A 23,305-nucleotide genomic window follows, 5' to 3' on the forward strand; every position below is an offset into this window, starting at 1 on the left:
CTTCCTTTGAGTTGGTGAGGAGTTGAGTGAATGGGGCACCAATGCAATTCCTGGGATAAAGGCCAGACCATTAGCTAGAACTGCCCACTGTGTCTTCTTTGTGCCTTTGTATATATTCCAGCACTTCTCATTCCTTGATGTTTCTTGATCCCCTCTTTAGGATAAGGTACCTGCCAAGATGTTGCAATTACAAGACCCACGAATGCTACAGATGCTAGAGAAATCCTTGAGGAAATTCCTCCCTGAGTCCCTAAAGGTGAGAGTGGAGTCTTCTTAGGGAAAAAGGACAAGCGTCTGCCTGTGGAAAAGGTGGGAAAGAGAATTAGCATTCACTGAGCCCCTGTTCTGTTTGAGGCACTCACTCACCTTGCATCTCAAATAGTGCACATCATCTTGCTGCAAGGCAGGTATAGTATATCCATGTAACCAAAGAGGAACTGGAGGCTCACTTATATGACTTGACCAAGATCACACAAGTAGTGAGTGGCAACACTATGATTTGAACCCACTATGTTCTTTGCTATGTGATGACCCAAGACCATTCCTTTGTGCCCTTTTAAGAATTATGTCAGATAGCAATGCAAGTGTTTCCAGAATTCCAAAGTTGGCTGAAACTAACTTATTAGTGTTCTAATCATTCTTTCTAAAAATCAAATGAGTGGTGAAGCATGAACCATTGTGATTCTTCTTTGCAATTAATAACAGGTCAATTTCTATTTTGTCAAAAACAAATGATTTAGGTTTAGTTTGGGGTGACAAAGACATTTTAGTTTTAGAAGTGGATCAATGATCTTGTACCATAGAGATCTTTGTGTGTTTTTTTTTTTTTTTTGGAAATATTTTTTTTAAGTTTAGTGACAGTATAGTGATCTCTTCTTCAAGGGAACCCACTCTTCCCTTCATTCAAGGGGGTTTAGGTCTGTAATCTGGTTCAATCCTGGGAATTAATTGAGAGGCAGTATGACTCAAGTAAGACCTTTGAGTTTATGTAAAATACTTGCTGTAACTCCTGATAGTAAGTCTTCAAGAAGAGTTGGATATTAATTTTATCATATTTTATTACTATCTGGAAACACTTGCATTGCTATTGCTAAAATATTAAAAGGGATTAGAATATTACCAAGGATAAAAAATGGCATTGCATTATAATGAAGGTACCTATTTATAAAAAAAAAAAAATGTTAAAATGTATACACCTAACAACAGAGGCTCAAAGTACCTGAAGTAAAAACTGATGGAACTGAAAAAAGAAATAGGTAAACCCACAGATATAACTTTGTTTCTTTTTTTAATTTAAATTCTTTATTGTTTAAAGTATTACATGAGTATTCTTTTCCCCCCACTGACCTCTCCCTGGCCACTCCTCCCCCCCCTATCAGCACATGCCCTCATCCCCCTACTGTGTGTGTCCATTGGTTATGCTCATAACCCAAAGATATAATTTAAGACTCCAACACTTCTCTATCAATAATGTTTAGAATAAATATAAAACCTGTAAGGATATAGAAGAGCTGAACAATACTGTGAGCCAACTTGAACTAACTGACTTTTATGGAATACTTTCCTCAACAACAGCAGAATACATATTACTTTTTTTCCATATTTCGAAGTTAAACTTTTTTTCCTGCCTTTTATTTGTTTATTTATATAAATCTTTATTGTTCAGATTATCACAGTTTTTCCTCTTTTTTCCCCCCATAGCTCCCCTCCACCTGGTTCCCACCCCACCCTCTGCCATTACCCCCTGGCACTGTCCTCATCCATAGGTGTACGATTTTTGTCCAGTCTTTTCCCGCACCCCCCACACCTCATTCCCTCCCAAGAATTGTCAGTCCACTCCCTTTCTATGTCCCTGATTCTATTATATTCACCAGTTTATTCTGTTCATCAGATTTTTTATTTACTTGATTTTTAGATTCACTTGTTGACAGATATGTATTTGTTGTTACTTTGTTGTTTATAATTTTTATCTTTACCTTTTTCTACTTCTTCCTCTTCTTAAAGAATACCCTTCAGCATTTTATATAATACTGGTTTGGTGGTGATGAACTCCTTTAGCTTTTTCTTATCTGTGAAGCTGGTTATCTGCCCTTCAATTCTGAATGATAGCTTTGCTTGGTAGAGTAATCTTGGTTGTAGGTTCTTGCTATTCATCACTTTGAAAATTTCTTGCCACTCCTGTCTGGCCTGCATAGTTTCTGTTGAGAAATCAGCTGACAGTCGTATGATTGTACGTAGGTAACTAACTGTTTTTCTTGTAGGTAACTAACTGTTTTTCTCTTGCTGCTTTTAATATTCTCTCTTTGTCTTTTGCCCTTGGCATTTTAATTATGATGTGTCTTGGTGTGGTCCTCTTTGGATTCCTCTTGTTTGGGGTTCTCTGTGCTTCCTGGACTTGTAAGTCTATTTCTTTCACCAGGTAGGGGAAGTTTTCTGTCATTATTTCTTCAAATAGGTTTTCAATATCTTGCTCTCTCTCTTCTTCTGACACCCCCATAATTCAGATGTTGGTACGCTTGAAGTTGTCCCAGAGGCTCCTTACACTATCTTTATATTTTTGGATTCTTTTTGCTTTTTGTTTTTCTGGTTGGGTGTTTTTTGCTTCTTCATATTTCAAATCTTTGCCTTGATTCTTGGAATCCTCTAGTCTGCTGTTTAATCTCTTTATATTATTCTTTATTTCAGTCACTGTATGCTTAATTTCTCATTGGTCTATTTCATATCCTTGAGGGTCTCACTAAATTTATCAGAGGTTTCTAGAAGATTCTTTTTTTTGAAGGTAAATTATTTTTTTAAAATTTCTTTATTGATTAAGGTGTTACATATGTGTCCTTGTTCCCCCATTACCCCCATCCTCCCCCACTCATATCCTCACCCCCCTGTTGTCTGTGACCATTGGTTAGGCTTATATGCATGCATATAAGTCCTTTGGTTGATCTCTCCCCCTTATCCCCACCCTCCCCTACCTTCCCTCTGAGGTTTGATGGTCTGATCTGTGTTTCTCTGTCTCTGGATCTCTTTTTGTTCATCAGTTTATATTGTTCATTATATTCCATAAATGAGTGAGATCATGTGATATTTATCTTTCTCTGCCTGGCTTATTTCACTTAGCATAATGCTCTCCAGTTCCATCCATGCTGTTGCAAATGGTAAGAACTCCTTCTTTATTAATGCAGCATAGTATTCCATTGTGTAGATGTACCACAGTTTTTTAATCCACTCATCTGCTTATGGGCACTTAGGCTGTTTCCAAGTCTTAGCTATGGTGAATTGTGCTGCTATGAACATAGGGGTACATATATCCTTTCTGATTGGTGTTTCTGGTTTTTTGGGATATATTCCTAGAAGTGGGATCACTGGGTCAAATCGGAGTTCCATTTTTAGTTTTTTGAGGAAACTCTATACTGTTTAGAAGATTCTTGAATAACCTTATAACCGTGGTTTTGAACTCTATATCCAGTAGTTTGCTTTCTTCTGTTTCTTTCATTTGTGACTTATTTCTTTGTCTCCGCATTTTGGCTGTTTCCCTGTGTTGATAGAGTGGCTTTGTATGCTAGGGGTCCTATAGGGTCCAGTGGCTCAGCCTCCCTAATTACCTGAGGTGAACACTCTTGGTGCACCCCTTTGTGGGCTGTGTGCACAGTCTTGTTGTAGTTAAGTCTTGATTTTTTTGGTATCACTGGAAGAAATTGACCTCCAGGCCAATTGGCTGTGAGGATCAGTTGTGTCTACGATGGGAGAACTTCTGTGCTGGAGACACCCTTATGGGGCAAGACTTGCTTCAGCGGGGCTTTGGCGCTCACTGAGTCTGCCACCTGATTGTGTCTTTTACGGATCTGAGGAGTTATAATCTGGATGGTCTCACTCTGACCACTGTGTACACTGGCTCTTGGATCTCCAAGGAGGTGCAAAGTCAGCTACTGCCTGAGGCCACCCAGCAGGAGCTACAGAGAGATCTTCAGATTCCTCCTCTTTGTTTGGGATTTGGAGGTGCTCAGATGAGGCCCAGCTGTGAAGCAATGCAAGCTGCTGTGGAGCCTTGGGCCTTCTTTTGGAGGCTCTGGGGCTCTCTGACCCAGCTGCAGTATGTTAGGTTTTAGATTACAAAGGGCCAGGCCATTCATATGCAAAAGCCTCTGTGCACAGCTTTGGTGGGGTTGTAAATTGGGTGGAGCGGCATCTCAGGGAATCACCTGGGTGGAGAAACAGCAATGGCTGACCATCAGCCCTTCCCCAAAGAGTTCCCCAGGTCTCTGTGTCCCATGGCACTGTGCAGAAACAATGATCGCTGCAAGCACCTCTGAGAGAGAAAGCTGCCCTCATGTTCTGGCCCGATGCCAGACAGTCCAGTTTCTCCCCGTAAGAGTCTGAGTCCCTAGAGTCTCGCCTGGAACTGGAGTTCAGAGGAGTCGGGAGCTTGTGTCTCCCTCCTGATTGAGAAAGACAACAGCGTCCTCAGTTGCTAGCCCCTTTCCACACACGTGCACCTCCATACCTCCGCACTTAACTTCTCCACCTCTGCACCTCCTCCAAGTCTCAGTGTGCTTTTCTCTTTCCTTCTAGTTGTATAATTTCCACTCAGCGAGCCTTCCCATGGTTCTGGATGATATCCGTTTTGTCTTTTAGTTGTAGTTTTGAAATGGTTGTGCACAGCAGCAAGTTCAGGTGTTTACTTATGCCACCATCTTGGTTTCTTCACATATTACTTTTTAAAGCACATTGAATATTTAAAAAAATAGACCATATTTTTAAAAATTTTTAAAGATTAGAAATTATATCAAGTATGTCCTAATCAATATGGAATTAAACTTAAAATTTAACAAAACCTAAGCATTATCTGCAAAATATCTACATATTTAGAAATTACACAATACACTTCTAAATAAACCATGCTTTAAAGTCACAGATAAGCTATAAAATACTTTATTTGAATGAAATTGGAAGTACAACATCTCTAATGTCCTGGGATGCAATTAAAGCAATGATAAGTGGAAATATATAACATTCAGTGCTTGTACTATAAGAGAATAATGGTCTCAAATCAATCTTTCAAGTTTTCACCTCAAAAACTAGCAAAAGGAGAGTAAATTAACCCCAAAGCAAATAGAATTAAGGAAATTACAAAAGATAAGAGTGAAACCAATGAATGTGGGGAGAGAAGAGCAATTAAGAAAATAAATGACTTCAAAATTTTGTTCTTTGAGAAGATTATTAAACAAACAGACCAAGAAATTAAGAAAGAAGACAAGTTACCCACATTAAGAATGAAATAGGGGACATTACTACAAACCCAATAGACATTATAAGGATGGATACTAGAGACCCAATGCATGAAATTCATGCATGGAGGGGCGGGGGAGTTCCCTCAACTCAGCCTGCACCCTCTCCAATTAGGGACCCCTTGCAGGATGTCCAACTGCCATTTTAGGAGTCAGATATCCCTCTCACAATCTGGGACCACTGCCTCCTAACTGCTCACCTGCCTGCCTGCCTGATTGCCCCTAACTGCCTCTGCCTGCCAACCTGATCACCCCTAATTGCCCTCCCCTGCTGGCCTGGTTGCCCCCAACTGCCCTCCTCTGCCAGCATGATCTCGCCCCCAATGGCCCTCCCCTGCAGGCCTGATGTCACCCCCAACTGCCCTCCTCTGCTGGCCAATTTGGTTCTGATTGGTTGGTTTCAATGCCATTCAGCGTCAAAAGCTCTGCCTCCTAGGCAGCCATTGGTTCCCCACAGCACCCACTTTTGGTTCTGATTGATCAGGTCCTATGCCAGTCAGCATCAAAAGCTCCACCTCCTAGGCAGCCATTGGCTCCCCACAGCACCCAGATTTGGTTCTGATTGGTTGGTTTCAATGCCAGTCAGCATATCCAGGCCTATTTCTGTGCCTGATCAAAGAAGTGGAGGCTGGGAGAGAAAGAAAAGTCTGGCTGCTGGTGAAGATCAGAAAAAAAGAGGGAGAGAAAGAGAGAGGTAAGTACACTGATCAACAGCTTCCACTGAGGCTGAAGACCAGATACTCACGCACTTTCTGGGTCTCAGCCACCTGGGCAGTCAGTGCTGGGTCACCAGGCTGCAGCTGGGCAACCCAGCGCTGACTTCCAGATGGTCTGCATTTGGTTGTGAGTGGTCGTTACAATCCTGGGCTTTTATTATTAAGATACTGTATAAGGACATATTATTATCAAAACTAGGCCCATAATTTTCATAATTTACGGCCTGTTAAAAGCACATATTACCTATCACTGACTTTTCCTGGTTCTCTGACACTTAATGTGGGATTCTTTTGTAGACTTAAGCCACAGGCATTTAGTATAAATCTAAATCACTGATTGTTCTGACTAACATAGGATAGGTTAACCGTGGAGAAGGCAGGATCTAGAGTCAGACTGTTGTGATTCTACAATTTACTGTTTTCTGGGAAACATTGCAAAAGTTAAATATCTATGATTCTCAGTGTTCTTGGATGTAAAATGAGTAAAGCCAGAAAGTCTATACTTTTTGATAGATGTTTCTCAATCTTTACCAGGGTTACCAAATAAAATATTATAAAATTAATATCCAACTCTTCTTGAAGAGTTACTATCAGGAGTTACAGCAAGTATTTTACATAAACTCAAAGGTCTTACTTGAGTCATACTGCCTCTCAATTAATTCCCAGGCTTGAACCAGATTACAGACCTAGACCCCCTTGAATGAAGGGAAGAGTGAGTTCCCTTGAAGAAGAAATCACTACACTGTCAAAAATATGACCATTGTGCCCTGGATGGGTGGCTCAGTTGCCTGGAGCATTGTCTCATACACCAATAGGTTGCGGGATCGATTCCCTATCAGGGCACACACACAGGTTGCAGGTTTGATCCCCGTTGTGGGTGTGTACAAGAGACAACTGATTGCTGTTACTTCTCACATCCACATTTCTCTCTCCCTTCTTTTCTCTATAAAATCAATAAAAACATATTCTCTGGTAAGAACTTTAAAAAAGAAAAGAAAATATGATAATTGTATAGTGTGTGTATGTATGTGTGTGTGGAGGAAGATATATGTTAAACAAATATATATTAGGTAATTTCATTACTTAAAAATTGGGTATGACTATGTAAATAAGTGGAATAAAATGGAAAAATATGTCACAAAATTCTACAATGTGATAGTGAATGATTTTTAATTAATTTATTTTATATATCTGGATATTTGACTACATAATATCCTCAGGGCTCAACCCAAAAAATCTATTTCTATTGGAGTAATAAAGTAGGACCTGAAGACTGATTGAAGTAGGTGCCCTACCAGTTACTTACCCTGATTTCATAGAAATAATCTTCATTCTGATAAAACAGGGCACTGGCCATCTGCTGACCCTCTCACTTTCTCATGATGCTACAGGTTTATGGGACTGTCTTCCACATGAACCAGGGAAACCCATTCAAGCTAAAGGCCCTGGTGGACAAGTGGCCTGATTTTAATACAGTGGTTGTCCGCCCTCAGGAGCAGGTAAGGTACCACGTGTAGAATGCATGCACTTCTCTTTGCTTTATGTGTCTATAATGCACGTGGCAATAGAGATCCAGGGGACAAAGAAATGAATCATAATGATGTTGAACAGGTCCTTGTCCTCAAGGAGTTTACAGCCTGGAGGAAAGTATAGGTATTACAACACGGTGTGAAAATGTATGAAAATGCTCATGAACATACAAGCAACAGAAGCAGCACTGGCTAAGAAGTGATTAAAGCCAAATGTCAGGGTGTGGAGGGAGAGGAAAGGAACCTTCCTGAGAACTATTTCACCCAAACTGGATTTTGGAGATAAACAGATTTTTGACAGCTTGACAAGAACAGAAGGTGCATTCTAAGAAGAGAAAATAACACCAAAATATAGGTTTAGTTAAATATGAAGAATGTTAGGGAAATATAAAGAAAAATTGCAATGCCTGCATTTGGGGATATATTTTCAGTAACAGTCTTTAAACAATATCTCAAACTCATATATAACAATCCTACAGCTAACATCATACTAAACAGGAAAAACTGAAAGCATTTCCTTTAAGATCAGAAATAAGACAGAAATGTCCACTTTCACCACTCTTACTCAACATGGTACTGGAAGTCCTGGCTGAAGCAATGAGGAGGAGGAGGAGGAGGAGGAGGAGGAGGAGGAGGAGGAGGAAGAAGAAGAAGAAGAAGAAGAAGAAGAAGAAGAAGAAGAAGAAGAAGAAGAAGAAGAAGAAGAAGAAGAAGGAGGAGGAGGAGGAGGAGGAGAAGAGGAAGAAGGAGAAGAGGAAGAAGGAGAAGAGGAAGAAGAAGAAGAAATATACGGCATCCAAACTGGAAAGGAAGAAGTATAATTGTCATTATTTGCCATGACATTATACTTTATATAGAAAACCCTAAATATTTTTTAATTTAAATTCTTTATTTTTTAAAGTATTACATAAGTCTCTTTTTTCCCCCTTGACCTCTCCCCTCCTGCCCCCACCCCCCAGTACATGCCCTCTCCTCCCCATCCCTGTCTGTGTCCATTGGTTATGCTCATAGGCATGCATACAAGTCCTTTGGTCCATCTCTTACCCCCTCACCCCCGCCTTCCCTCATAGGTTGGATAGTCTGTTTGATGCTTCAATGACTCTGGTTCTGTTTTTGTTCATCAGTTTATGTTGTTCATTATATTCCACAAATGAATGAGATCATGTGATACTTATCTTTATCTGACTGGCTTTATTTCACTTAGCATAATGCTCTCCAGTTCCATCCATGCTGTTGCAAATGGTAAGAATTCCTTCTTTTTTACAGCAGTGTGGTATTTACAGGGAACTCATACAACTTAACAAAAGGAAGATAAAAAATCCAATTAAAAAATGGGCAACAGACCTAAACAGACACTGTTCAAAAGAAGACATACAGAAAGCCAAGAGACATATGAAAACATGCTCAAAGTCACTAATCAAAGAGATGCAAATCAAAACAACAATGAGGTACCATATCACACCTGTCACAATGGCTATCATCAACAAATGACAAGTGCTGATGAGGATGGAAGAAAAAGGAACCCTTTTGCCCTGTTGGTGGGAATGCAGACTGGTGCAGCTACTGTAGAAAACAGTATGGAATTTCCTCAAAAAATTAAAAATGGAACTTTCATTTGATCCAGTAATCCCACTTCTAGGAATATATACCAAGAAAACAGAAATACCAATCAGAAAGGATATATGCACCCCTATGTTCATAGCAGCACAATTTACCATAGCTAAGATTTGGAAACAGCCTAAGTGCCCATTAGCAGATGAGTGGATTAGAAAACTGTGGTACATCTACACAATGGAATACTACACTGCTGTAAAAAAGAAAACGCTAAACGTTTTACACACACACACAAAAAAATAACTACTAGAACTCTCTCCCTTCTTCTTCTCTCTCTCTCTAATAATAAAAACTTATCCTCAGATAAGGATTAAAAATAAATAATAAAGAAAATAAAAATAAATACAACATGGTCCTGACATATAAACAAATACATCAACCAATGAAACAGAATAGAGCCCAGAAATAAAATTCAACACATTCACAAAAAAACCAATCTGTTAAAAAAAAAAAAAGGGGGGCGGGCAGCGGACCTGAATAGACTCTTCTCCAAAGATGATGTACAAATGGCCAATAGACATATAAAAAATGTGCAATGTCGCTAATCATCAGAGAAATGTAAATTAAAACCATAATGACATATCACCTCACACCTGTCAGCAAACAACAAGTGTTGGCAAGTATGTGGAGCAAAGGGAACCATTTGGTGGGAATGCAAATTGGTGCAGCCATTATGGAAAATTGTATGAAGTTTCCTCAAAAAATTAAAAATGGAACTACCTTATTACCCAGAGATTCCACTTCTGGGCATATATCTGAAGAAATAAAAAATGCTAATTTCAAACAATACATATGCACTCCTGTTTATTGCAGTGTTATTTGCAATAGCCAAGATATGGAATCAACCCAAGTGCCTATCAATAGATGAGTGGATATAAAAATGGTGGTACATATATATAATGCAATATTATTTGGCCATTAAAAATAATGAAATCTTAACCATTTGTGACAGCATGGATGGACCTAGAGGGTATTATACTAAGTGAAATATGTCATAAGTAATTCAGAAGAAGACAAATACCATATGATTTCACTTATATGTGGAAATGAAAGAGCCAAATAGGTGAGCAAACAATGTATAAACAGACTCATAGATACAGAGAACAGACTGATGGTTGCCAGAGGGGAGGGATATGTGGGAACTTGGTGAAAAAGGTGAATGTATTGAGAAGTACAGATTAGTAGTCACAAATAGTCTTGTGGATATAAAGTACAGCATAGGGAATAGAGTCAATAATATTGTAATAACTATGTCTGGTGCTTGGTGGGTACTGAAAATGTCAGGGGACCACTTTGTAAAGTATACGATTGCCTAACCACTATGCTGTACATCTGAAACTAATACAAAATAATATTGAATGTAAACTGCCATTCTATATAATAAAGAGCTAATATGATAATTAGACCAGATGGCGGAACAACCTTCCGGAATGACCAGTAGGCAGGGGGCGGGGCCTCAGGGTGAGAGGCAGCAGCTGGGGCTGTGAGGGCCAAGGCAGCCGGGGCTGTGAAGGCCTACCATTGCACGAATTTTGTGCATCAGGCCTCTAGTTAATAAATAAATTTAAGAGAAAAAATAAAATTACCCAAACTAAGTACTTCATACATTTCATATATAAGTATGTTATAAAGTATATCAGAAATTATAAAGCAAAAACTTATGCATGCAAGAAAATGTAACCATATAATATCATTTTAATATAAAATATTTACAAATAAAATGTAAATGTATAGTGCTTTTTAGAAAATACCAAACTAGACAGAATACAAAATGAAGATATTTAGCTTAATTGAAATTTAAATATAAAAAAAGTTTACTTTTCAAATTGATCTTAAAAGCATAGATTGTCCTTGTATTAATGCAGTGCATTTCTGTATAACACTTTTTAACCATTCTACCCTCATTGAATTGTTGTTCTCTAACTCCTTCCGTCATTTTCCAATAATCCCATCTCTTATATATTAATTTTGAGAATATATTTTTGAATAAATTTTGCATATCAATTTTGTTGGAAATGAAAATTATTTTTAAATAAAAATGCATTGTGGTTTGCATTTTAAAGATATTAGGCCTCTATAATTTGTATAGCATTATCATATGTATGTGAGAATGCTAATTTGTTTAGCATTGTTTCTCTTGCCTGTGTCAATTTCAATATTGTTATGTTCATAATCCACTTGTTCTGAGACTCTTTAAAATGGAGTAAGATTTACTCTTGCAATGGAAATTTGCCTTTGATAAGAGTACTTTATTTCTCCCGAGGATTCCAGAATTACAGAAGAATTCTTTCTAAAGCAGTACATGTTTGGTTGATTCAAACTTGTAATGCAAGATATAAATATCCAGTTCAGCATGTTTTTGTTAATCACAAATTGAATAATTGAGTAAATACATAATGTGGTCTTATGATGTAAATGATACACAGATAATGATAGCATGTTAAGAAAAATATCAATATTTAAGTTTGTAAAATAGTAAAGTAGTATAATGAAAATCCTAAACTCAGGTATTCCAGTCCCTTGTTATAATCAGTTTGATTTATCTCACATTACTCAATGAAACAGGAAATGACAGATGACTTTGATCACTATACCAATACCTACCAAATCTATTCCAAAGATCCTAAGAACTGTCAAGAATTCCTTGGCACATCAGACGTCATCAATTGGAAACAACATTTACAGATCCAAAGTAAGTAAGAAATCTGGGGTGTGTGTTAGCTGCTGGGACAGCTAATGTCTATACCTGGTGGGTCACTTTTCATCCCAAGAATATTCACCTCTTACATTTATTCCTCCAACCAAAACCTAGACACTCAACTTGATGTTCATTCCTTGTATCAGCTGCCACCACCTTTTTCATCAGTTCAGTAGGATTCAAACATTGCAAATTATGGAGTTCATATAGGGAAATGTGAGTAAGTAAATTTCTTGTTAGCTGAGGTTATATTTTTGCAGTCATATTCTGGATCCCACAGGGTGATTAGTTATAAGAGCAGAACTACCCCTGTGGCCTCCATCCCCAGAGTAAGAATGATAGCACCTTGTGCAATAAAGCACATCCCAGGTGACAAAAACAACCATCATGCTTATGATCATACCCTCCAGAGTCAGGCTCCCTAGGGTGGCATCCTTGCTCTGCAGGTTAGTTTCTTTGTGATCTTGAGCAAGTGATGTAACTTGTCCATTATTCAGTTTTCTTGGATATAAAAAAAAATGAGGATACCAAAAGTATGTAAAACATAGGGTCAATGTAAGGATCAAATGTGGTACTAGACCAATACTTGGGCACGTTGTGTGTGCCCATGCAAGCTTGGCTACTATTCTTAACTATCACTTCTCCTTTGATTTTACAGTCATAGAGTCAGGATTTCTAGTACCTCTGTTTTGCATTAGAGAAAACATGCTCAGGCAGTGACATGGCTAAGGTCACATGGTCATTGGCAACACCAGAAGCAACATTGCCTGGATTTAAATCCTGCAAACATCCATTGGGAAACTTCTTGTAACATCTCACTTGTTTCCTTACTTTACCCCCTCTAGGTTCACAGTCCAGCCTGGATGAGAATATACACAATCTTGCAGCCATTAAACAGGTCAAAGTCAAGCAATCACAATGCATCCTCTATATGATGCCCAAGACAGCCAGAAGACTGCTCCCTTCCCTGCCAGAGGCAAACAACTTTACTCTTAAAACTGGCAAACCCAAATCCATGTGAGTTGGAAAAAAGATGCTCTTACTACTCACATCTTTCACTACATTCCTTCCTACATTCACTCTTGCCTCCCTACAATTTGTTTCCAGAGTGATTCTTTTAGCATGTAACATGGATCATGTCCATTCACCCATTTAAAGCCATTGATGTTTCTCAGCTCACCTTGAATAAAGGCTGAAGCCCTTTATGGACCTTCAAGGGCCTGTGAGATCTGGAATTCATCACCTCTTGTCTGTCTTGCTTGCTATCACCAGTGACTCTTATCTTCTTTCTGCAACTTGATCTCATACACTCACACATGCCTTTGAGCCATGGCATATGCTCTTTGTCTACCTAAATGCCATTCCCTCTGATCTTCATATATTTGTCTCTTTCGTGACATTCATACTCTCAAATGTCATTTCCTTAGAGGGTTCTTCTCAGAGCACTATGTCTAAAACCACCCTCTCACATAATTCTTCATCACATAACCCAATTTTTATTTTTATTGCACTTATTATGATCAGAAATTAGCTTATTTTTGTATTTCCCTACCTGTTGTTTGATCCTCTCCTATGTTATTTTAAATTTTACAAGAGCAGGCACCCTCTTTATGTTATTCATTGATAGATATTCAACAACCAGAACAGAACACAGACTGGACTAGAATCTTGACAAATACTCATGGAATAAATTTGCAGAGCAAAAGTTTTTTAATAATGAGAATTTAAACAAATAATGTGTTCCACCATTGATTTCCAGTCTAACACTGAATATAACTGAGCAGTGATGGTGGAAATGAGATCTGGAGATGCCCAACCCCTTGGCCCTGTGTTTATTAATATGCCTGGAAAAGTTATATTCACATTGCATTGCACATTACACCTGAAAGATACCTCCAAATATATTAACTCATTTGATTTTTTTTGTCCATCCCATGAGATAGACAAGGTAGGTGATATTATCCCCATTTCCTGCCAGAAAACAGGCTCGTATGAACAAATGGCTTGTTCAGGTCATGTGAAAGGTCAAGGCCTAACTGAGGCTGAGTGTCCATCTTCTAATTCTACATTGTGGGTCCTTCCCAGGACACCTGCTGATGCTGCTTATCCCATAGCAGAAAAAGATGACGTCAGTGTTCTGTGCCTCAGGGCCTGCCTGCACTGCTCCTCTCTGGACTTGAGTTTCCCAAGGGCCCTCTGCCTACCAACATTCTAAACATCCATTGGAAGTTGTATATTTTCTGGTTTACCTGTTTTTATTATCTGTACAATGGGGGTGATAACAATTCTCCCATCTTAAGAGGAAAGTCAGAGCAATGTTGAGAAGAACAATACTTAATTTTTATGTAATTCTTATTGTTCCTGTGGTACAAGTCCTGTACTTATGCAATAGCTCATACAGTATTCATAATTGGTCTTTTGACAGGGATGCTATTTTTAAAAAAATCTTTATTGTTGAAAGTATTATATATATCCTCTTCTCTCCCCCTCCCCCCCATTGACCTCTTCTAACTTGCCGCTGCACCAGACCCAGGCCTTCACCACCCTATTGTCTGTGTCCATGGGTTATGCATAAGTGCATATATGCATACATATTCTTTGGTTGATCTCCTCCCACCCACCCACCCACCCTCCCCTGCATTCCATCTGAGATTCCACAGTCTGTTCCATGCTTCTATGTCTCTGGATCTATTTTGTTTATCAGTTTATTTTGTTCAATATATTCTACAGATGAGTGAGATAATGTGATACTTGTCTTTCTCTGACTGGCTTATTTCTCTTAGCATAATACTCTCCAGGTCCCTCCATGCTGTCTCAAAGGGTAAAAGATCCTTCTTTTTTACTGCTGCATGGTATTCCATGGTGTAAATGTACCACAGCTTTTTTATCCACTCACCTACTGATTGTCACTTGGGTTGTTTCCAGATCTTAGCTATTTTAAATTGCGCTGCTGTGAACATAGGGGTGCATACATTCTTTCTGATTGGTGTTTCGGATTTCTTAGGATATATTCCTAGAAGTGGGTCAAATGGCAGTTCCATATTTAATTTTTTAAGGACACTCCATACTGGCTGCATCAGTCTGCATTCCCACCAGCAGTATACTAGAGTTCCCTTTTTGTCCACCTCCTCACCAGCACCTGTCCTTTGTTGTTTGTTGATGGTAGCCATTCTGACAGGTGTGAAGTGATACCTCATTGTTTTAATTTGCATCTCTCTGATGATCAGTGTCTTTGAGCATTTTTCATATGTCTCTTGGCCATCTATATGTCTCCCTTAGAGAAGTGTCTATTTAGGCCCTTTGCCTATTTTCTAATTGATTATTTGTCTTCTTTATATATTTTGGATATTAAACCTTTATCAGATATATATTGCCAAATATGTTCTCCCATACAGTGGGCTCCCTTTTCATTTTGATGAAGGTTTCTCTTGCTGTGAAGAAGCTTTTTATTTTGATGTAGTCCCATTTGTTTATTTTCTCCTTAGTTTCCTTTGCTCTAAGAGATATATCCATAACCATGTTGCTATGAGCAATGTCTGAGATTTTGCTGCCTATGGTTTCTTCTAGGATTGTTATGGTATCCTGACTTAAATTTAAGTCTTTTGTCCATTTTGAGTTTATTCTTGTGTATGGTGCAAATTAGTGGCTTAGTTTCCTTTTTTTTTTTTGCATGTATCTGTCCAATTTTCCCAACATCATTTTTTGAAGAGACTTTCTTTTCTTTAAAATATGTTTTTGTTGATTTCAGAGAGGAAGGGAGAGGGAAAGATAGAAACACCAATGATGAGAGAGAATCATTGATGGGCTACCTCCTGCATGGCCCCTACTGGGGAACAAGCCCACAACCCAGGCATGTGCCCTTAAGGAATCAAACCTGGGACCCTTCCAGCAGTTACCAAACGGTGGTCTGCAGACCACTGGTGGTCTGTGAGGTCTGAAAGGTTGGTGACCTCTGGTTTAAGGAAACCTTTGGAGCAGCAGTAACCAACTGGTGGTACACAGGCTGATGCTCTACCCACTGAGTCAAACAACCTAGGGCTGAAGAGAATTTCTTGACTCCACTGTATGCTCTTGCCTCCTTTGTCAAATATTAATTGAGCATAATGGCTTGGGTAGGTTTCTGGGGTCTCTATTCTATTCCATTGATCTATATATCTGGTCTTGTGCCAGTACCAGGCTGTTTTGATTACAGTGTCATTGTAGTATAATTTGACACCTGGTACTGTGACTCCTCCAACTTCGTTCTTCTTTCTCAAGATTGCTGCAGCTATTCAGGGCCTTTTTTGGTTCCATATAAATTTTTGTAGTATTTGTTCTAAATCTGTGAAATATGTTGTTGGTATTTTAATAGGAATTGCATTGAGTCTATAGATTGCTTTGAGTAGTATGGACATTTTAATGATGTTAATTCTACCAATCCATGAACATGATATATTCTTCTACTTGTTTATATCTTCCTCTATCTCTTTTATCAATGTCCTGTAGTTTTCTGAGTATAAGTCTTTTACTTCCTTGATTAAATTTATTCTAAGTGTCTTAATTTTTAGTTGAAGTGGTAAATGGGATTGTTTATTTAGTTTCTCTTCCTGAGAATTTATTATTGGTATATAAAAATTCCATCGAATTCTGGGTATTAATTTTATATCCTGCTACATTGCCAAGTTCATTTATTAAATCTAGTAATTTTTGCTGGAGTCTTTAGGGTTTTCTATGTATAATAACATATCATCTGTGAATAATGAGAATTTTACTTCCTCATTTCCAATTTGGATGCCTTTATGTTTTCTTCTTGTCTGATTACTGTGGCTAGGACTTCCAGTACTATGTTAAATAAGAGTGGTGAAAATAGACATCCCTTTTTTGTTTCTGTTTTAGGGAAAATGGTTTTAGTTTTTGCCCATTGAGTATGATGTTGGCTGTAGGTTTGTCATATATGGCCTTTATTATGTTGAGGTATGATCCCTCTATTCCCACTTTGCTGAGAGTTTTTATCAGGAAAGGGTGTTGGATTTTGTCAAATGCCTTTTCTGCATCAATTGATATGATTATGTGATTTTTGTCTCTCAGTTTGTTTATATGATGTGTCACGTTTAATGATTTGTGAAGATTGTACCAGCCTTGCATCTCTGGAATAAACCCCATTTGGTCATGGTGTATGATCTTTGTAATGTAATGCTGCAACCAATTTGCTAGAATTTTGTTGAGGATTTTAGCATCTCTGTTCATCAGGAATATTGGCTTATAATTCTATTTCTTTGTAGTGTCTTTATCTGGTTTTGGAATTAGGATAATGCTGGCCTCATAACAAGAGGTTGGAAGTGTTTATTCCTCTTGGATTTTTTTGAATAGTTTGAGGATAGGTGCTAGTTCTTTGAATGTTTGGTAAAACTCCCCTGTGGAGCTGTCCAAACTAGGGCTTTTGTTTGCTGCAAGATTTTTGATTACTGCTTCTATTTCATTAGTTGTTATTGGCTTATTCAGAATTTCTGGTTTTTCCTTATTCAGTTTTGGAAGATTATTTTTTTTCTATGAATTTTTCCATTTCATTCACATTGTCCAGCTTGTTGGCATATAGTTGTTCATAGTATTTTTTTTTACAATCCTTTGTATTTCAGTGATGTCAGCTGTTACTTTACCACTTGCATTTATGATTTTATTTATTTGGGTCCTCTCTCTTTGTGTCTTGGTGAGTCTGGCTAAAGGTTCATCAATCTCGTTTACCTTTTCAAAGAACCAGCTCTTGAGGTCATTGAATTTTTTTGTAGTTTTTTTTATAGTCCCTATGTCATTTATTTCTGCTCTAATCTTCATTATTTTCTTCATTCTACTTACTCTGGGACTTTTCTTGTTGTTCTCTTTCTAATTCTTTAATGGGTAGGGTTAAATAGTTTATTATTAATTTTTCCTGTGGTTTTTTTTTTTTTTTTTTTTTGAGGTAGGCCTGTAATGCTATGAACTTCCCTCTCAGAACTGCTTTTACTAAGGATGCTCTTACTATCTCTATTTTATGAAGAAATAAATGGAAACAGAGAGACATTGCATTGCCCGCTAAAGATCGCACAGCTAAGTCAGATTATGCATCCATGCATGCTGGCTATAGAGGCATTATCCAGAGACAATTTTGGGGAAAATAAATACAATCCTTCACAGTGTGTGTGATATTACAGGCTGTTCATCTCTCTTTTCTAACAGTAATGAAGAGTTGTTTAAACTCTCCTCCCTGGATATTACCCATGCTACGCTGGTGGATAAATTCTGGCATTTCGGTGGCAATGAGAGAAGCCAGAGATTCATCAAGCGCTGTATCCAGACCTTCCCCTCCTTCTGTCTGCTGGGGCCTGAGGGAACCCCTGTATGCTGGAACATAGTGGATCAGACAGGAGAGATACGAATGGGGGCCACCTTGCCTGAGTACCGGGGCCAGGGTCTAATATCCCATATGTTGTTTGCCACTACTCAGGCTTTGGACAAACGTGGCTTTCCTGTATATAACCATACAGACAAAGCCAACAATATCATACAGAAATGCAGTCATAATCTGCACCATGTCCGCTTGTCCTGTGACTGGAACCAGTGGCAATGTGTGCCTCTTTGAAGCAGCCCTGAACACACAAGACAGTGTTGAGTGAGTTGGTCCTACAGAAGGAGAAACATGTGGATGGATGGAAAGAAAAAAGGAATGATGATCAACAATAAAGCATTTCATGTTTTGTGAGCTCTGTAGAAGCAGTGTGGGTGGTCAAGAGGACCGACACAGTCCCTGTTCATGAATTTCCCCTGGGTCCAGAAGACCTGGCATAGACAGAACTTGCTGTAGTGAACCCTGATCTTGTTCTGGTTCCTACACTTCTCGATCTCAGTGATACTCTTTATTAAGCTGCACACTGCCCTAACACTTCTCCTGGACTCCTATCTCCATGTGAATTGTTGTCAATGGGGAAATTGGACAGGTACATTGCAAAAAAATGAAAGTAGGCCACCTTTTTTATCCCACACAAGAATAAACTCAAAATGGATCAAAGATCTAAATGTTAGACCTGAAACCACAAAAATCCTAGAAGAAAACATAGGCAGTAATATCTTGGACATTTCTCATAGCATTATGTTTTCTGATATATCTCCTAGAACAAGGGAAACAAAAGAAAAAAGTAAATGTGACTACATAAAACTTAAAAGTTTTTGCACAACAAAGGAAACCATCAACAAATGGTAAAGACAACCCACTGAATAAGAGAACTTATTTGTGTATACATCTGATAAGAGGTTAATTACCAAAATTTGTAAAGAACTTATATAACTCAACACAAAATGTCAAACAATCCAATTAAGAAATAAGCAAAGGACCTGAACAGACACTTCTCCAAAGAGGACAAATATGGCCATTAGACATATGAAAAGATACTCAATGTTACTAATCATCAGAGAAATGCAAATTAAAACCCCAATGGGATATCACGTCACCCCTGTCAGAATGTCTATTATCAATAAATCAACAAATGACAAATTTTGGTGAAGATGTGGATAAAGGCAAATCCTGATGCACTGTTGGAGGGAATACAGATTAATGCAGCCATTTTGAAAAGCAGTATGGAGTTTCAAAACATTAAAAATGGATCTGCTTTATGACCCAAGATTCCACTTCCAGGAATTTATCTGAAGAAACCTGAAATTTTTTAAAATAAATCTTTATTGTTGAAAGTCTTATATATAGTATGTCTCATTTTTCCCACATTGACACCATCTAGCCTGTCACTACCCCCACCCCAGGCCTTCACCACCCTGTTGTCTGTGTCCATGGGTTATGCATATATACATACAAGATCTTCAGTTGATTACTTCCCACCCACCCACCTTCTCCCTCCTTCCCTCCAAGATTCTGCACTCTATTCTATGCTTCCATGTCTTTGGATCCATTCCCTTCATCAGTTTATTTTGTTAGATTCCACATATGAGTGAGATATGTGATACTTGTATTTTTCTGACTGACTTATTTCACTTAGCATGATACTGTCCAGGTCCCTCCATGCTATCTCAAGAGGTAAGAAATTCTTCTTTTTTACTGCTACATAGTTTTCCATGGTATAAATGTACCAGGGCTTTTTTATCCACTCATTTACAGATGGGCATCTACTGACCTTAGCTATTGTAAATTGTGCTACTATGAACATAGGGGTGCATACATTCTCTGAAACACTAATTTGAAAGAATATATGCACCTCTCTTTTTATTGTAGCATTATTTACAATAGCCAAGATTTGGAAGCAGCCCAAGTGCCCATTAGTAGATGAGTGGATAAAAAAAAGTCATGTCACACAATAGAATACTACTCAGCCATAAAAAAAGAAAGAAATCTTATCTTTTGAAACAGCATCAATGGACCTGGAGAATATTATTGTAAGTAAAATAATTCAATCAGAAAAAAGAAATATCATAAAATTCCACTTAAAGGTGTATTCTAATGAACAAAATAAAATAACCAACAAAATAGAAACAGACTCATAGCTGTCAGAGGAGAGGTAGTAGGGAGGCTGGGTAAAAAAGGTAAAGGAATTAAGCAAAAAAAAAAAAATTTCATAGACAGAAAACAATATAGTCATTCCCAGAAGGAAATGTGGATAGGGGAACCTGGAGAGGGTAAATGGGGCATAAATGATGATGGAAAAAGACATAGAGACACAACGTGGGATAACAAACACAAAATACAGTATACAGATGATGTATTTTAGATTTGTATACCAACAACTTATATAATTTTATTAACTAACATAAGCCCAATAAATTCTATAAAATTAAACTTAAAAAAATAATAATGAATCTTGACAAATATTTAAATGTTTAGCACAGTATTGTTATCTATAAGCACAATGTTGTACAACAGATCTCAGGAACTTTTTCATCTTGCATAACAGACATATTTTTCCCTTTGAGCAAGTCATTATGCTTCCCTCTCCCCAGCTCCCAGTAAGTACCACTCTACTCTCAACTTCTATGAGTATCATTACTTTAGATACCTCATTTAAATGGAATCATACATTCTTTGTCCTTCTGTGACTGGCTTATTTACTTACCATAATGTCCTCAAGTTTCATCTATCTTGTCACATATGGCAAGATTTTCCTCTCTTTCAAAGACTGAATAATATTCCACTATATACACTGAGTGGCCAGATTATTATGATCTCTGAATGCATAATAATCTAGCCAACCAGTGTATATCCTATATAATAAAAGGCTAGTATGCAAATTGTCCCCTTGACCAGGAGTTCAACCAGCAGGCAGGCCGGCCAACTGCCCATGTTCCCTCCCCCTGGCCAGGCTGGCCAGACCCCACCAATGCACGAATTCATGCACCGGGCCTCTACTATACACTGAGTGGCCAGATTATTATGTGTTCAGAGATCATAATAATCTGGCCACTCAGTGTATATAGACCACATTTTCTTTATCAAGTCATCTGTTGATAGACACTTAGGTTGCTTCCACTTCTTGGCTATTGTGAATAAGGCTGCAATGAACATGGGAGTGAAGAAAGCTATTCAAGGTCCTGATTTCAATTCCTGTGGATATATTCCCAGAAGTGGGATAGCTGGGTAATAAGATAGGTGTACTTTTTTGTGTGTGTGGAATTCTCATATTGATTATAACAGTGGCTACACCATTTTACATTCCTATCACTAGTGCACAAAAGTCCCAATTTCTCTATATCTTTGTCACACCTGTTAGTTTCTGTCCCCCAAAAAACTGAGCACAGGAAGAACTCAAAACCCTACCAAGTAAGTACTATTATTTACTGCTCTTTATATATTCAGAAAAAGAGCATGAAAGATGAAATGAAATAGTCTGTCCAAGGTCACATCATAGGTAAGTAGTGCAGTCAGGATCTCAACCCTGCTAGTTTGGCCCCATTGTCATCCCTTTGAGCCACTATGCTAAGCTGCTTCTAGCATCATTACCAGCACCTCACTCCATCACTTAGGGAAAAACACGGAGATGAAGACAACAAGAGCTCCTGAACCCTTTTCCTTGTACCTGATCCCACAGAGTGTAAGAAAATTTACATTCATTACTTCATGTAACACAGCAAGGATAAAAGCACAGAGTCAAGGAAGAGCAGAACAATGCTTGGTTACCTGGTACAAAAGCACTCTTGACAGTCGGGGAAACAACCTGGAGAGGTTAAGAAACTAAGATACAGGGCTTGGGGGTAGAGGCCCTTGGAATCTTCTGAGTGACTGAGTGTGGGTGATAGCTGAAGGAGAGGACTAGGGGTCTGACTTCTAGGATGATACAGAAGGTTCCTAGTCTTTTGTTTTAATCAACTTTAGTGAGATACAGACACTACTGGGGTCAAGGGGTCCACTCTATTGGTAGTGACAGAATAGTTACATTGGCCTTTGGCTTTAGAGAAAGAGTAATAAATGATCATAACGACCTTAACCCAGGAGATAAGATTGAAATTAATAGTGTAGGAGGGACACGACTCCTAGAAAGGACAGAAAAATATATATGCAAACCTGTATTGTGCTGATCCATGGACTGAAGGAGCATTCAAGCTCTTCTTACTTTCTCTCTGGACACCAGCTACACCTGTCTCTGCTCCTCTGATTAGAGTTGCTCTTGTTGCCTCCACATTGAAACTCTAATGTGGTAAACAAGGATTAACATGATGAGGACAAGATAGAGATAGTGTCAAACTTCTCTCCTTAGTTGTTTCACACAGTGGCTTTGGTATTCAAAATATCACTTCTATGAATTCCCCTTTCTTTTCTGAGGATGGTAGAGCAAGAGTTAATGTGGATCAGTGAGCACATTGGAGTGAAGAGTCTCTGGGTTTAAATTCTATCTAATTCAGCCACACTGAGCCTCAGCTTTCTTCTTTATAAAAGTGAGACTAAGCCCAGCTGGTGTGGCTCCGTGGTTGTGTCTACCCATGAAGCAGGAGGTCACTGTAAGATTCCCGGTCAAGGCACATGCCTAGGTTGTGGGCTTGATCCCCAGTGGGGGACGGAAGTCCAGGAGTCAGCCAATCAATGATTCTCATCATTGATGTTTCTATCCTTCTCTCCCTCTCCCTTCCTCTCTCTCAAGCAATTAAAACAACTTTTTTTTTTTTAAAGTGAGACTAAGAAGTGCCCACATTGAGTCATATTTAGGATGCTTATCTGCAGCTTCAGAATGGGCAGTGGAGAGGGCACCGCTTATACTAAAAAAGGAGGGTTCTAACAGTTTTAGTCACTCCATACATGTAATATTCTGTTCTGCATATGTGTAAGAAAATATGTCTGATTCTGCAAATCAGATACCATCCATATCTTTTCTACTGCCTTGCTCTTATTGCAGGTACTTGAAAATGAGAAGGGAAGGAAGAAGGTATTGTCTACACAATCTTACTCTCCTACCAGTATCTGGCCTGGTGGTTTCACATACATTGCAGAGTCATGGCAGGGCCTGTGGGGGCAAAGAGCAACCT

At 38.5% G+C, this 23,305-nt stretch overlaps 1 protein-coding gene across 1 annotated transcript; it reads left to right on the forward strand.

Annotated features, from left to right (window-relative positions):
• Window positions 1-166: 166 nt before the first annotated feature.
• On the forward strand, window positions 167-20,386 carry LOC308258068 (glycine N-phenylacetyltransferase-like). The gene is made up of 5 exons (XM_080688322.1): window positions 167-256; window positions 7,387-7,494; window positions 11,704-11,830; window positions 12,682-12,853; window positions 18,029-20,386. Exons 1-5 carry the CDS (start codon window positions 179-181, stop codon window positions 18,429-18,431), a joined length of 888 nt encoding a protein of 295 aa, XP_080544448.1. The 5' UTR covers window positions 167-178; the 3' UTR covers window positions 18,432-20,386.
• Window positions 20,387-23,305: the final 2,919 nt, after the last annotated feature.

The sequence above is a fragment of the Plecotus auritus genome (assembly GCF_963455305.1).
Source record: "Plecotus auritus genome assembly, chromosome: 9".
NCBI lineage: Eukaryota > Metazoa > Chordata > Mammalia > Chiroptera > Vespertilionidae > Plecotus > Plecotus auritus.

Bases quoted from the DNA above. Each gene is read 5' to 3' on its own strand.
- LOC308258068 (XM_080688322.1), top strand. From the start codon at position 179: ATGTTGCAATTACAAGACCCACGAATGCTACAGATGCTAGAGAAATCC. The intron at 7,495-11,703 runs GTAAGGTACCAC...TCAATGAAACAG, and splicing joins TTGTCCGCCCTCAGGAGCAG to GAAATGACAGATGACTTTGA. The intron at 12,854-18,028 runs GTGAGTTGGAAA...CTTTTCTAACAG, and splicing joins ACTGGCAAACCCAAATCCAT to TAATGAAGAGTTGTTTAAAC.